Source organism: Gallinula chloropus (assembly GCF_964237585.1).
Source record: "Gallinula chloropus genome assembly, chromosome: Z".
Taxonomy (NCBI): Eukaryota; Metazoa; Chordata; class Aves; order Gruiformes; family Rallidae; genus Gallinula; species Gallinula chloropus.
Window position 1 is genome coordinate 37,175,614 of NC_140089.1, and position 15,279 is coordinate 37,190,892.

At 42.4% G+C, this 15,279-nt stretch overlaps 1 protein-coding gene across 2 annotated transcripts in view; it reads right to left on the reverse strand.

Moving 5' to 3' along the window:
* Positions 1 to 11,402: 11,402 nt before the first annotated feature.
* SLC24A2 (solute carrier family 24 member 2) overlaps positions 11,403 to 15,279 on the reverse strand; it is a gene marked incomplete at both ends in the record, with an annotated part of 113,595 nt that continues 109,718 nt past the window's right edge. For both annotated transcript variants that reach the window (XM_084278077.1, XM_084278076.1), the window contains one exon: positions 11,403 to 11,652. In XM_084278077.1, the coding sequence (XP_084134203.1) occupies positions 11,403 to 11,652 (250 nt within the window). The remainder of the gene's footprint in view (positions 11,653 to 15,279) is intronic.

Below are 15,279 nucleotides of genomic sequence, written 5' to 3' on the forward strand. Positions count from 1 at the left end.
ACCAGATGAGGTTCAACAAAAGCAAGTGTAAAGTCTTGCACCTGGGAAGGAACAACTACTTGTATCAGTACAGGCTGGGGGATGACCTGCTAGAGAAGAGCTCAGTGGAGAAGGACCTGGGGGTACTGGCGGGTGACAGGTTGGCCATGAGCCAGCAGTGTGCCCTGGGAGCTGAGAGAGCCAATGGGATCCTGGGGTGCATCAGAAGGAGTGTAGCCAGCAGGTCAAAGGAGGTGATCCTCCCGCTCTACTCTGCCCTGGGCAGGCCTCACCTGGAGTATTGTGTCCAGTTCTTGTCTCCCTGGTATAAAAAGGACAGGGATCTCCTGGAGAGAGTCCAAAGAAGGGCTACGAAGATGATTAGGGGCCTGGAGCATCTCCCCTATGAGGGGAGGCTGAGTAAGTTGGGACTGTTCAGCCGGGAGAAGACTAAGGGGGGACCTAATTAAAGTCTATAATTATCTTAAGCAGGGGATGCAGGGGGAATCAGCCAGCCCCTTTTCAGTGGTCTGTGGAGACAGGACAAGGGGCAATGGCTGCAAGTTGGAGCACAGGAAGTTCCGCACCAACATGCGGAAGAACTTTTATACAGTGAGGGTGACAGAGCCCTGGGACAGGCTGCCCAGGGAGGTGCTGGAGTCTCCTTCTCTGGAGATATTCAAGACCTGTCTGGACGCCTCCCTGTGCAATATGAGCTGGGGAGCTGCTTTGGCAGGGGGGTTGGACCCGATGATCTCTTGATCCTAAAATTCTATGATTCTATGATTCTATGTTGCAGTCCACCTACCTCCTTCGGCACTTAGATAGACTAGTTCTCTGTGAGGTCGCTGTGCCCACTTCTTCCTCATGCAGTTTGTGGCAGAACTGGTAGCTGGCAGATTTTCTTTCTTTTTCCCCTTCCCAGAAGGGTCTGCTCACAAGACCTGCTTGTTAGGGTCTGTGACTTCAGCTGCTCTAGATAAGCTGGAGCAGGTGCCAAAGCACCATTATGGCAATAAATAGTTTCTATGCCCTTTCTGTAAGCCAGGAGTGGTAGAGGTCCCCAGGGCAGGTGAAGCAGAAGGTGCCTGTATGCACTGTCACCCTTCTGCTCGCACCCAGACTTTGGCACAAACCTGCTGTGAAACAACTGAGGACATGGACAGTTGCTCTCTGCTTCTTCCATGGTGCCTTGTGGTGCCTGCAGAGCTGCTGGCCCTCACTGCTGTACTGCCAAGTGATGCCAGACAGCTCCAAGGAATTCCAGTTGTCCTGCCAGATGGGGCAGACTGTCTTCACCTGGAGGAAGGCAGTGCCTGCAAAGTACCTGAAGGAACATTTGCTTGGCATCAGCTCCTTCCACTGCTCCTTTCTGTAAGCAAAACCTACACTTCTCTCAAGGGTGTGATGGATGACAAAAGCACAACTCGCCTACTGAGACCCTAATTGAGATTAAAAAGACTGAAGATCGTAGGTATAAATAAAGCAAAACTTCAATCACAGAACGTGAGCTACACCAAGGCTGGCTGTTTCATGCCTGTTTTAGCCAGGGCTATGGATCTACTTCTGGATAGGGTGGTCCTTAACCCCCACCTGAGTCTCGTGAGGGGTAAAAAAGACCAGAGCACTCCACACTCTGAGCATTGCCTGTTTCCACTTGCTGGGGCATCCCTTGTGATGCTCTGAAGTTGCATCAGGGTGAGCTTAGGTTAGCTATTAGGAAAAATGTCTTTACTGAAAGGGTTGTTAAATACTGGAACAGGCTGCCCAGGGAGGTGGTTGAGTCACCACCCCTGAAGGTGTTTAAAAGAAGAGTAGATGTTGTACTTGGTGACATGGTCTAGTGTTGGACCTAGTAGGACTGGATAGGTGGTTAGACTTGATGATCTTGAAGGTCTTTTCCAACCAAAACCATTCTATGATTCTGTTTTGGCTGCTGGGCAGTGTAGGCAGCAGAGTGCAAAAGGACCCAGGGCTGAGGACAGAGCAAGTTTGGCTCCACTATGCTTGCTCCTGTCCTTCCCAGCAGAACACCCTGGCAGGTTTTAAACAGTTTTTTAGCAGAAGGGGTGGGTTGGGGGTGGTGGGGGAAGCAGTTGTCCAGGAAACATCTTTTTTTTGGAAAAATTATTTATTAACAATAATGAACCTTAAGGAATTTCTACTTTTCAGCCAGTTAATACTGGCTGAAAAAGGTAATACCTTTGCTGAAAATCATTCTTCTGAGTGGCGAGTAAACTGGACTTTAGGAAGTAATTTTTAAAAAAGCAGACTACAAAATATAACAGAAAGTGGGTTTACTGACACTTTAGACAGAGACACAAATGCTGAACAATACAGCACGTTAGCCTGGAAGGAGCTAATTTTTCCAACACCCAAAATAATTTTTCTCTCATGGTCTTGCATCTTGTAAGATAGGAGTCAATATCTTCATAGCTAGTTTTGGCTAGTGGTATCTCATAGCTACAAAGGATTTGGGTGTGATCCCTTAGTCAAGAAGGACACAGAATAACAGATGAGTTGGCCATTGATGCAGGAGGCAAATTCTGACGTGTTACTTGGCATAACATCAAGGTAGGCACACAGTATATGATGATAAGAGTAGGTCAACATCCTTGCAGGGGGTTAGAACTTGAGCTGGGTCCCTTTTCCATCACCCTAGATAGCAAGCAAGGACAGGGAATAAGCTGGGGGTAGGGTTGCAGAGCAGGGTTATTTTTGCTGTCACCAAATTGAAATAGTGCGCAAAACCATTCCTCCGTTTTGCAATACAAACTGGGCTGCAGAGAGACAGGAAGGAAAGCAGTCTGTTAAGTGTCCTTTTAAACATAAACTGTAACTGATAATTTCTTATCAGTTTTCCTCACAGTCTTTCGTTCCTGCCCTGTTCTCTGGAATACAGCCTCAAACTCAAGGTCCAGTGAAGTGACGTGTTTTCCCTGAAAAGAGAATATGCACAAACATACCCTCACACCCGCCTCCTCCTCTGCCTCAGAGAGCAAGCCAGGCCTCCTCGTTGGCTCTGGCCCAGCCCTGGTGCAGGCAATCCTCCCTTACAGAGGAACCAGTACCAAGCAGTTTCACATGTTTATGGCAGCAGTTAGCAGAAAGTTGTAGCACAGGGCTAGTATTTACTCATCATGGGTGATGGACATGTGAGAAGTGGTTGCAAATAACTCAAAGCTTGTGGAACACCTCTTGTCTGTTCAAAGGTCCTTGTCAATCCAGTTTGGCAAGGATCAAACATCCAAACATCCAGTTTGGTATTCTTTAACTTAGAGGATGCTGGTAACTTCTCTGCCCATGACCCTCGCATTTAGCATGTGAGGAATGGTCCAGTTCGGGTTTGAGGCCTCAGGCAATTTACAAACTAATCGATGGTACCTTATCACCCTTCCCAAAAACCTGCTTGCCCAGAGCAAATATATATTTTCTGAACTGTGATGAGGAAATTTGGATGAGGAGATGGATGAATGATTAAAACACTTCTCCAGGGTTCCAATCTGTAGTCTTTCTCTCTGTATTATTTGCAAGGATTTGGCATAAATATTTACTTCTCTGAGAGATGTGTTGCCAGGAAGGGAATTCCCTGTTTTAAAGGCAAGCCCTGAAGTCCTCTTATGGGAGGGATCAAATACTTGTTTTTAACAACACATTTTGCTTTTCTCCTCATCAATAAATGCCTGAAATATAACGACTTGTAAATGAAAAAGTGACAGTGAATAAACAGAGGTTTGTTTTTTCAGGCACTACAGGTAAAGCAGTGAAGTACTTGCTTGTGGAAGGGGAAACACATGACAAGGAAACTTGCCATCATTCCCCCAGGCAGAATTTGAGACAATATCTATTTGTCTCCTTTCCTTGCTAGCACCGTTAAGGCCTGCTGTGGTAACAAAGGATTTTAAATCCTCTATTTCCTTTCAGAAGTAGCTGAAGTTGAGGCAGGCAACCAATGTTACCAAGCAGTGGAATAAGGCCATGCTCACCCAGAGGCCAACTGCGGATGCCTCTGTGTGTGTGTGTGTGTGTATGTGTATTCACTTCTCAGATAAAGTGCCAATGTGGTCTTTCTTTCAAAACCTCCATCCTAGATTTCAAAGCATCCCACATGTGTCTCTGTGACTTGCAGCTTATACCAACTTTGTTTTTTGTAGGATGTGCTTGACCTTGCTGTTTTTCCCGTTTGGCAGGCATTAATGTCCCAGGACAGTCACCACTCTCAACTCTTAGTCTATCTGCAAATTTCTTTTGCTATTTTCATCTAAAATTTTAAAGCTCTAGTATGGGTAAAGATGAATGATAAAAATCTCTGTCCTTGAGGTTATGCCTTTAGGGTTGGCACAATACCTCATAAAAATGCTTTGATCTGCTCTGGAGGGTGACTTCCTGGGGGTACCACAGGAGAATTAGTAAGTACTAACACCTATTGCAGCCCTTTACATCTTGTGAAGATGGGAAGTTTGCTTGATTATGAGAAATTTTTAACATTACTGGTTTTCTTTTGCTGTTATTTATTGATCATTCTTTTGTTTAAAAGTATAATTCATCCAATGACAGAGTTAAACAAAAAAACCCAAATGTCCTTGCTAGTAAAGACAACAGACCGTGCAACCTGAAGATTAAATGTGAAGGTGTCAAAACGGGGAATGGGATTCAGGACAACCTGTGAGCAAATGTGTCAGTAAAGAAATGTAGGGGAACTTGACCCAAATGGGACCACAGGGTTCCAGACATACACAGCTCCAGGAAGTTGTCACCTGGTGGATTCACACTGGGCTGTAGATGAAAAATCCTTGTTTCACTAAATTTTAAGCTCATTGGAACACAGATGTTTTAAATGCACTGTGTATGCACAGCAGGTAAACACATGACATGCAAGAGGCAGTTAGTGCTGCTCGAACAATTATGATGTAGGGTAGCATTGCAGATCATCATTCAACCCAGACCCAGTAGTTAAAAAGCTCTTTTCAGAGGCATAAAGAGTCCCAGACAACTAAGACAGAAGATATTGAGCAAAATGACACACTGTCAGGTCTTTTAATCAGTATTTATTGTTATTGTTATTCACACTTAGACAACTCAATTATATAGTGATTTATATGGAGAGCTCTGTATTGATACTGTAAGGTGAGAAAGTGTACACGCCACAGTGAAATAATCTGTAGATATAGTGAAGTAGAACCTTTGATAGAAGGGATTATTTCCAAGAGCCTATGTACAAATAAAGGTAACTTTCATACTATATACAAACTTACATTCACAGAAAATATACTGATTCAGAGATACAATAGTTTCGTCTAGTGAATAATGATCCATACACATAAACACATGGGAAAAACTGGAATTTTCAGGGGGTTGCCTGGACTGGCTTCCATGGCAATGTATTTTATTTTTATTTTTAAAGTTTGAAATGAGTAGGATGGGGGACTTCTTCAGATTTTTCTTACAATAGGTTGAAAATGACAGATGAAAGAGTATGAAAACTACAAAGTGAAACAAACAAGCTAAAAAAGCTTTATTACAAAAATAGCATCTGATTGTCAGTTATAGCGTGCTACTGTTATTTTCACATGACAATACAATGGCCTGATCATGCCATCTTAAGTGGCAGAACTAACTTCTACTCATGTGAGTCAACTCCCCAGAGTCAGGATTGCAAAATTAGAACAGTGTACCAGAGATATCGATAGTGGAAATGAACACAAAACCAAGCAAAATCCCTTTGGCATTACTTAATTTTGAGAGGGGATTAAAAGAAATGGTTGATTTCTATTGAATAACCTGACCCTGAAAACCTTAACTCTTTTGTGAAACAGATTTAAGAGAAGTAACTCATCTCTCATGAACTTAGTAAAATATAAAGAGCTTCCTTTTCTGTGATCTCAGTGGGAGAAAGGATGACTTAATTGCTTCACTGGGCCTGACTCTGCAAACTCTGTATTCCTTCTTCTGGGGTGAACAAGGATGGCAGTATTGAGCCCCTGCTGCAAAGGCAGTGTGCAGCACTTTGTGCAGTCCCACAGGGAAGCCCAAAAGCATGAGCAAACTCCCCCTGACTTACTCACAGCTTCACTAAGGCAAAACCAGATCCTGCTTTACTGTAGATTTGTTTGATGGTATTTTACATTATACCTTAAACAGAGACATGAAATGGATTATTTACTTTAAAATTAATGATCCCCTTATTTAGAAACCCCATACTAGTCGTCTGGGTTTTTTTATGGCTTCTTTTTTTTTTATTAAGACAACTATGTGACATAAAATAAAAGTAAAAAAAAAACAACAAACAACCAAACAAACCAAAACCAAAAAAATAAAACAGTAAAGTGCAAGATCTTTAAAAATGCATACAAGTTTCATTGTCTGGATTGGTTTTGTGTTTGAGGAGTGGTGAATTTCGTTAAATCTACATGAATGTACAGTTCATTTACCAATCTTGAATTACATTATTTCTTACTCAGTCTTGTCCTGGGCCACTTATGGCTCATGCAGGAACAATGTGGCCAGTCGTGAGCCTGGTCTACCAATGGTCCAAGTGGTTACATGGCTTCTAGGCTGGGTCTGACCTGCATCTAGCTGGCTGGGACCACGTGGTCTTAGCACCACGCTAATGAGATTACATGGCTTCTGGAGAAGACAGCGCTTAGGTCCAGCCAAACAGGAGTAGAGGCAAGGGAACTATCAAACTAGCTGCACACATCGAGCCAGACAAGCCCTGAGATGCATTAAACTGGCAACTAGCCACACACAGCACATCTACAGGATGACTTCTCCGGACTTCAGGGATGTTATTCGCATGCAACTTGTCTATCAGGTGGGGGCACTGAGTTGTGTAACTTCAGTCTGGAAGTTACTCTCCCCAGTCCCAGTGGAAATTATGTATATCTCAATACTGGTGTTTCTGTTTCTAATGGCAACAAGATCCAAGAAGGATCATTTTAACTTCAATCAGGAGTGAAACCCACATCTGTTGGAGGGCTGGAGAAAGACTCTTTTCCACACACTTGATTGCAAACTATCTCATCTGTTAATCTCAAGGTCACTTTCTGCAGGCCTGTTTCCAGCTGAAAAGTTGTCCCATCAAACCTTCCAGGAATACAGGAAAACAAGAGTCACCTGCTGAAAAGAACTAACAGTGTCTCTTTCTCAGTTAGTTGTGTCATCGTTATTTACAAGAGGTAAAATGGTTTCCAAGAATACAAGTGAATGCAATTTCTCTCTTTGTACATAGGTCCCAGGACAATTATGTTTGTTATGCAAGATGTATGAAATACAGGATCCAAAGATAAAAATCTGTATCTTGCCCAAGTTAATAGCAGAAATCTTCTGGACTTCAGTGGGCCAGTTGTTGGAGAAGAGATTATTTCTTTGTTACAAATTAAACAAAACTATCTGATACAGACTCATATTTGATTCAGAACATAACATGTATGGACCACAAGATGCTATTTTAAAGAATTACTGCTGAAAGAATAATAATTAAAAAACACTGTATATCCCCTTTTTTTTTTGCGAAAGATGTAATGAAGTAAAAGACAACCAGAGAAATAATCCCTTAAAAAAACCACCCAAACATTAACAATATTTCTAAGCATCTATTTTTTACAGTACTTGGATTAACCATGTTTAACCTACTGCTTTGTGGACCTCCATATCCACACACCACAGTACCATGCGTGACAGTGACCACAAACTACTTCAAAGTAGCATGTGTGGAAATTACATGGCAGGTTCATTGCCATTACAAACAGCTAATGACATCTAGATAAGCTGCTTTGTCACTCACTGTGCTTTATGCTTCATGAAGATTATGCAGCCAGCCACATCAATTGAATAAACAAGCAGAGGCATACTGACATGGAGAGCCTGTCTGCACTACAGGAAAGCGCTAGCTTTCAGTAAAATAGTTAATTTAAAATACACAGAGCTTTGCTGAAAGATTTGTCCATGTCTACATGTAGTTCTTGAGGAGGTCATCCTCATATCACACTTTTTAATCACGCTTTTATAGCATGTGCCCTACAGATCGAACCAAGGTGGCTTCTGCAGATGGAAGACTGCTTTTTTTTTTTTCTTTTTCTTTTTTTGGTGCACGTGTGCGTGTGTACGTAAAACAGAAAATACTTGTAGGACTCCAGTGGTATTTTGTACTGATGGGGCACATACTCTTCTTTACTTCCAGTGAAGTTAGTGCAGAAAATCTTTAAAACAGCTTACAATCTGACCCATGATGGTACTCAAATGCTACTGGAAACCCCTTCCAAAAATCATGTCCAATATTGGTTCTGTTCAGGTGTGACGGTACCACAGAGGGTTGGCTCTTTAACCAGAAGTTGCGTTCTTACCTTGCTGTGTTAACAACCTGGTGCTGTCCTGAAAACACCAGGCTAAAACAGGATCTTGAGGATAGCAACAATATCTGTATTAATTATTCATTGCATACAACAGCATCAACTGAACAAATGGGCACAAGCGTACAGGCAGCTGGACGAGCCTTCAACGCTGATCAACTTGCTGTGGAATTTGGGTAGTTTGTGGGACCAGATGCCTAGCAAAGTAATTCAAAACTTTGACAGAAGGAAAAAGAAATCTAATTTCGACTTCTAGGTGTACGATGTTGAGAAATGTTCATGAATCACACCCTGTGTGACCTTTCAGGGTGTGACCTTCCTTCAGACTGTTGATGCTGTTTTAGGACTGAAATATTCCATGTATGTAGGGGTTTTGACTGCTTACTCTTTCCTCCTTACCTGCTCTCAGTGGGACAGCAGTCTCTGCTGCCACTGCCCTCGCTCTGCAGGGCGCACCAAAGCGCCCGCAGCTCTCAAGGTCAGGGAGAGCTTTTTGTGGGAGTCACGCCATGCTGGCCATGAAGTAATTAAAAGAAACCAAACAAAACAACAAAAAAAGGAATAATGTACTGAACAGAGATCTGACTCTTGCCCTTCCTTATTTCCTTGATTTGCAATGTCAGGTCAGTGAATCTGGGCATCTTTGTGTATAAGAAGCACCTGCATACACAGACCTGTCATGATCGTGCACATGCTCTCTTAGATCAACTCTGCCTTACCCTGCTCACCTGGGAAAGGGCCACCTGTTCTGAGCACTGCCATCAGAAATAAAAGCATCTGGTGACTTCTCTGGGACAGATTATACTGTGGAGTCAGCCCAGTGTTCTGAGGTGCCTGTTTGACTGGAGCTGAGAATTTGTTACAATTCGCTTGTGCCAACCCGGTGTTCTGGTCAGCAGAGGGCCCTGTGGGTACACTTATGCGGGGCTGTCCAGTGTCTGCACCCGTGGAAACAGATGCTGAGAGGTGGGCAGCACTGTTGTTAAGAAAGGTAAGGGTTCTGGGGCAACGAAGGGTCTCAGACACACAAATCTTTGCTCACAATGAGAGAAGCTCACACTAAAAAGCACTGAGAAGCAAGAGATGTTGCATGGTTAATATCAAACACCGATTCTGAATGTAGCTAGGACTTGGTACCCTAGGACAAGACATGAGTAGCAGACGTTGTAGCTCCTAGTTTTCTTGCCTTTGTTCATTAGTATCTCACTTTTTTCTTCATGATATCACATAATATTAACATTTTAGTAATGTGTAATTTTAAATTTTTTTTACTGTTTTCTCTAGTGTTGTTTTCTGTCAAGTCCTTATTCTAATATTCAGGTATTACTATATAAAAACACATATAACAGGAAAACAGTAAAGGACAAAGGGGGTGAAGGAGAAGCAAACAGCATGGAACACAGAAAAACAGACAAGAAGAAATGTGCTGAGCTGTCTGTTACACAGCTGTGAGCGTGGCATTGCCATTGTGAGCACAATATGAATACAAAACAATGCTGAAACAGGTCACAGAAATGCACTGAATTTAATGAACACTAACTGCACAAAAGACTTGAACAAACAAATGACAATTATCTGCAATAATTTCTTAACAGCCATTCCAGTGCTTTTTTTTTTTACTTTTTTTTTTTCTTTCAATCATCCAAACTACTGGAAAGATGAACACTTCATTGCTTTCTCCCTCCTCAATTTTTGTTCTAGATCTGGACCTCCTCCTTCTCTCAGGATTTCAGTAAAAGAATATTGCCTTTTCACTCCCTTCTGGGCTTCCTGAGACATTCACACTTCCAACATAATGTATGATTCCACACTGAAAAATTTTTCATGTAGGTTTCCTACAGCTCCACTATATTTAAATTGTTAGTTTCTCCTACCTAGTTTGAAGATTTGTAAGAGCAAATACGAACAGCCCCAGTTTGGTACATCAGCTGGGGATCTCTTCCAGCAATGGCTATAAGTAGCTGTGAAAGTCCTTACACTCCAAGTAATAATGAAAGATAGCCTGTAAAATATATATCCACTTCAGCAATTAGGCTGCCACTTTACAACTACTTCTATTTTCTGTATGAAATACTACGCATAAGCAAATTAGCCTTTTTCTTCTGGCATGAAAAGGCAAACTCATAATGATTAACAGCATCCAAAAGCCATCGGTACTGTTGTTGGTATTGCTGCGTTAGAAAAAATGCTGTGTTCACATAGTAGTTGTATGATCTCTCTGCATGCTGTGTTGCTATTAGAGAAGAAATAGTATCCCCATTCTGATCTTTGCACACGAATGCAATGAAAATCCGCACCAGTTACAAAGTGGCCAGGCAACGTGGCCCCTTCAGTGCCAGAGACAGAGTTTCTGGAATCTGAAGAGTTTTGCAAGACGTAATAAACCACCATTAATATCCTGCTGATTGCCTTGACAGACCTGTGATGCAGAGGATCAAAACACTGATGAACTCCCTGGCTTTGCTGAAATCACATCACATAAAGTCACTTACAGGAAGAGATGTGTGAGCTCTTCCCTGTCTGTGACTCGTGCGCTCGGTGTATGCTTTCCTCTCAGAAGTTTCAGCAGATTATTAGAAAAATTCCATGCCAGGGGGTGTGTGTGGGGTGGTGCCTCCACAAAGTTAATATTAGCATTCCCCATAGAAGATGAGAGCTTTAAGAACTGAGCACGCTGCGTGTCTGTTTATACTACTACAGAGAGTGAGAAGTCCGTGGATAGGTACCATACACATAGGAGAAGCAGTTACTTTCGCTGTTTCCCTCCATGAGCAGCATTTCCAGTACTGAGCGGTGAGGATGTTCTGTGACAGATGAACACCTCAGTGCACCTGGACTCAGCCCTCCACGTGTGACTGCACTGTCCAGCAGTGGTCATTCTTCAGCTCTGAGATCCACCCTTCGTATCCTTTTCTTTCTTTCTTTCTCTCTCTTAAAATTGAAGGATAGGAAATTTACAGGTCTGTGGGCTGCTCTCATAGAAGCTCTCCATTGTGGGTTTTTCTGCTGTTTCATTTTGATTTTTTTTTAATTTTTTTTTTTTTTTTCCCCCTTGAGAAACAGCATTTTCCACTAGATGGAGACAGGACACTGGATCACTTTGTCCTCCAGGAGGACACTGACAATCAGGAACACAAAGTAAAGCCCAAACATGAGAAAGCCCAGGAATTTATTCATCCTCCATTTGCAGAAGGCGATGGAGAGGATGACAAAGAGCAGCATGATGAAGAGGAGGACGATCGCACAGAACAGACCATTGCTGCTGACTGTCACCGGGGCAAAGCTGGTAATCACAGCATACAAGAGCCATGGAAGAGGAAGGCTGTTAAGAAACAGAAAAAATAAATTGGAAACATTGTAGAGGTGCAAAAAGGGACACTAGAAAGTTTCTGGCAGCACTTCAAACTACAAACAGAACTTTCCTGCATAAAGTGAGGCAGGAAGAGTTTCAACTCTTCTAGTTTGTACATAAAAGTCTGATCTGTCAGCTTGCTTGTTGTTCTTGGGGAGAACACATGGGATTCAGGGTCTCCACTCCTTCATCAATTACACTGGTGAATTATGTTTTCCTTGGCTGGCAAATCACCTGGCATCCTGTCTGTGAGCAGGAAGGCCCCTTTCATTTGTTTCTGGATTTCAGATGATCTGAGGAACAATCTACTTCCACTCTCTTCCCAAGACCCTGCATGACAGGACAGTGGGTCACGCAATAGATGCATCCTTGTCATGAAGAAGGAGCACTCTGCAAGGCACTTCCCCTAAAATTTGGTCCTTGAAAGCCTTAATGCACATTTACTGTATAAACCCATGTTAAAATATGAACTTTAGCTGAACTCCAGCTTAACTTCTATTTCTGTATTTGCTGTCATCGCATTTCTCATCTCTGATGCCATGGAATTGAGGCAACATCCCTCTGGAAGATGTCAAACTGAAATAAATATTTAAGCCACTGATTGGAGCTTAGTAGGCTTAGAAAGCATGAAGAGAGATGTCAGAAGCTCATAACATTCAAACTTTGAATAAGCAGCTCAAGAAAGAAAAATTTATTGGAGTCTCAGGGTAACTATACCACTTTACAGCTCCGCTGCGCCATTTCTGTTGTAAATATACCAGGTGTACCAGGCTGATACAGGACATTTCCACTGTCAGGAAGACTAAAATTTTAAGAAAAGTAAGAAAGCACTGCAAAAGAGAATATTTTTGTAATGCACCTTATGTGGTCTAGATTGACGCACAAGTTAGTGAATAATATTTTCATATATTTTGCAGGTCTGCTGCTTATAGATGTTATTTCAAACACTTTATGCTTCTAGATTAATATAAAAAAGTGGCTCAGCATCCTAGTTTTGGCTGAGACACAGTTACTTTTCTTCGTAGCAGCTAATATAGGGCTGTGGCTTAGATTTAGTGTGCGAATAATGTTGTAACACATTGATGTGTTTAGTTGTTGCTGAGTAATGCTCTTGTACCAAGTCAATGACCGTTTTCATGCTCTTGCAGTGGATAAGAAACCAGGAGAGAGACTAGACAGGACAGCTGACCCAAACTGCCCAATGTGATATTCCACACCATGTGATATCATGCTCAGTATATAAACTGGGAGAGTTTCCGAGGGGCAGTGATTGCTGCTTGGCGACAGCATGGGCATACCAGTCAGCAGGTGGTGAGCAACTGCATTGTGTACCACTTGTTTTGTACATTCTATCATTGTTGTTGTTATTATTATTATTATTATTATTATTAGTAGTAGTAGTAGTAGTAGTAGTAGTTGTAGTAGTAGTAGTAGTAGTAGTTGGTATTGGTGGTGTTGGTGTTGTTATCATCATATTCATAGGTATCATTATGTTACTATTTCCTCTTTCTTTGCTGTCCTATTAGAGCGGTTTTATCTCAACCCATGAATCTTACTTTTTTTTCCCTGATTCTCTCCCCCATCCCACTGGTAGGGGGTGGATTGAGCAAGCAGCTGCATGGTGTTTGGTTGCCTGCTGCATTAAACCACTCAGTTTTGGTGTCCAGTCTGGGGCCCAAAGTGTTGAGATAATGACAGATTCAACCAGGAAACCTAAACCCCAGGTTTTTTATAAGCATTCCGTATATTAGTTCAATAATCACTGGTCACAGTGTTGATTTATTTACTCTCAGAGTTATACTTGTTATCAGAGCTTACTTCCTCCCTCTTGCACTGATTATCAGCTCTGGGTTCTGGATCATGGTTATCATTTGGATGTACTGTGTAACACTGATCATGAGACTAATGTACTCAGCATTGCTGCCGTCACCTCTATGCTTCAGGAGCCATCTAGTAGGAAGCTATTAATAATTACATTCTTTACCTTTATTCATTGTAAAACCAATCTACAGGGGACATGGTGTGTGTGTTTGTGGGGGGGTACTTTCCCCTGATCCTTCACCTTCCCCTTCAGGCTGGTTAAAACAGCTCTTGAGAATTTAGCAATCCCTGGGATCTTCAAACTAGCATGTTCCTACTGCTAGGCCTCCTGAATATGTTTCATGTCTTTTTTAGGGTTAAACAACTGTTTAAGAATGGCATCCAGAGATCTGCCCCAGAGCTGGATTATCAGTGGTGGCATGACATGTGGGAGAATATGGGCAGGTATCTAGAGACATCTCACCTCCATCTGTCCAGAACTTAATTCCCAATCAGCTACAGAATCCTTATAATGTGATAGAATATTTGAAAGAAAAGTGATGTGGCTATTCTAAAGAGGCTAAACTCACCACCCTGGTGAATATCTACCCAACACTGCTCAGCAGTATGTAGCATCTTCAGGGAGAAGAGAGAGAAAACAGACCAACAGGCACGGTGGCTACTCCAACCCTGGTGACAGGTACTGTGGCTACCCAAATCCTGGTGAAGGACATTTTAACTGAACCCAAGAACAAACCTGTGCCATTATCAGTTGCTTCTATACAGAAGATTAAGTGGACATGGATGTCAACTCATTTAATAAAGGGTGATGAAGCAATGCCATCATGAGAACAGAAGGAAGAGGCAGAGCCAGAGGTAACCACCTGATCCCTAAACCCAAGTTACCTGTGAGATTGGTGAGAAGAATCCCACTGTGGTCCAGGTGAACACATTATCACCTGGCTGCTCTGATGCTAAAATAATGGGGCTAGTAGCCTGGAATTAGAGGTCAGGGAGGACAAGCAGCTGGGATCCCTGTCTAGGGACAAGGTGATTGGAAAAGGGACACAAATCCTCAGATTCTGGAGGCAACTCTTCTCAGGCATGAGGGAAAAGTACATCAACCAGCCAAGTGGACTACCATGGAGAGAGGTATCCAGTAGCAGAGGGTATTAGCTATGCTGGAGGTGATTTATAATGACCCAAACAACAAGCAGTTACCCTCAGATCCAGATGAAGTCTGACTCACATGACCCATGTGGCCAAGGTTTGCATGGTGTACACCATCATTGTATGCCAATTCATTGGCAGTAATGGACTGGAAAGGCAAAGAGGCACCAGCAGTGAATGATGTGGCTGGTCAACTCTGGCAATATAAAGAAAATCTCTTTTCCTCCCCTATGGTTCTGCATCTCAACTGTGGAAAAAAGTGTATGTTTGTAAAACTGCTTCAGGAGTTCCAGAAACTCAAACTCCCTACTTGTATGGACCTAGTATTACAGCTATCATCATAGAATCACTTATCTTGGAAGGGACCTTTAAGATCATCAAGTCCAACCACAGCCTAACTCTGCCTAGTCCACCTCTAGACCATGTGCTCAAGCACAACATCTACACACCTTTTAAATACCTGCAGGGATTGTAACTCCATCACTTCCTGGGCAGCTTGTTCCAGTACTTGACAATCCTCTCAGTAAAGAAATTCATCCTGATATCTAACCTAAATCTCCCTTGGTGCAATTTGAAACCATTTCCTCTCATCCTATTGCTTGTTTCCTGAGAGAGGAAACTGACCCC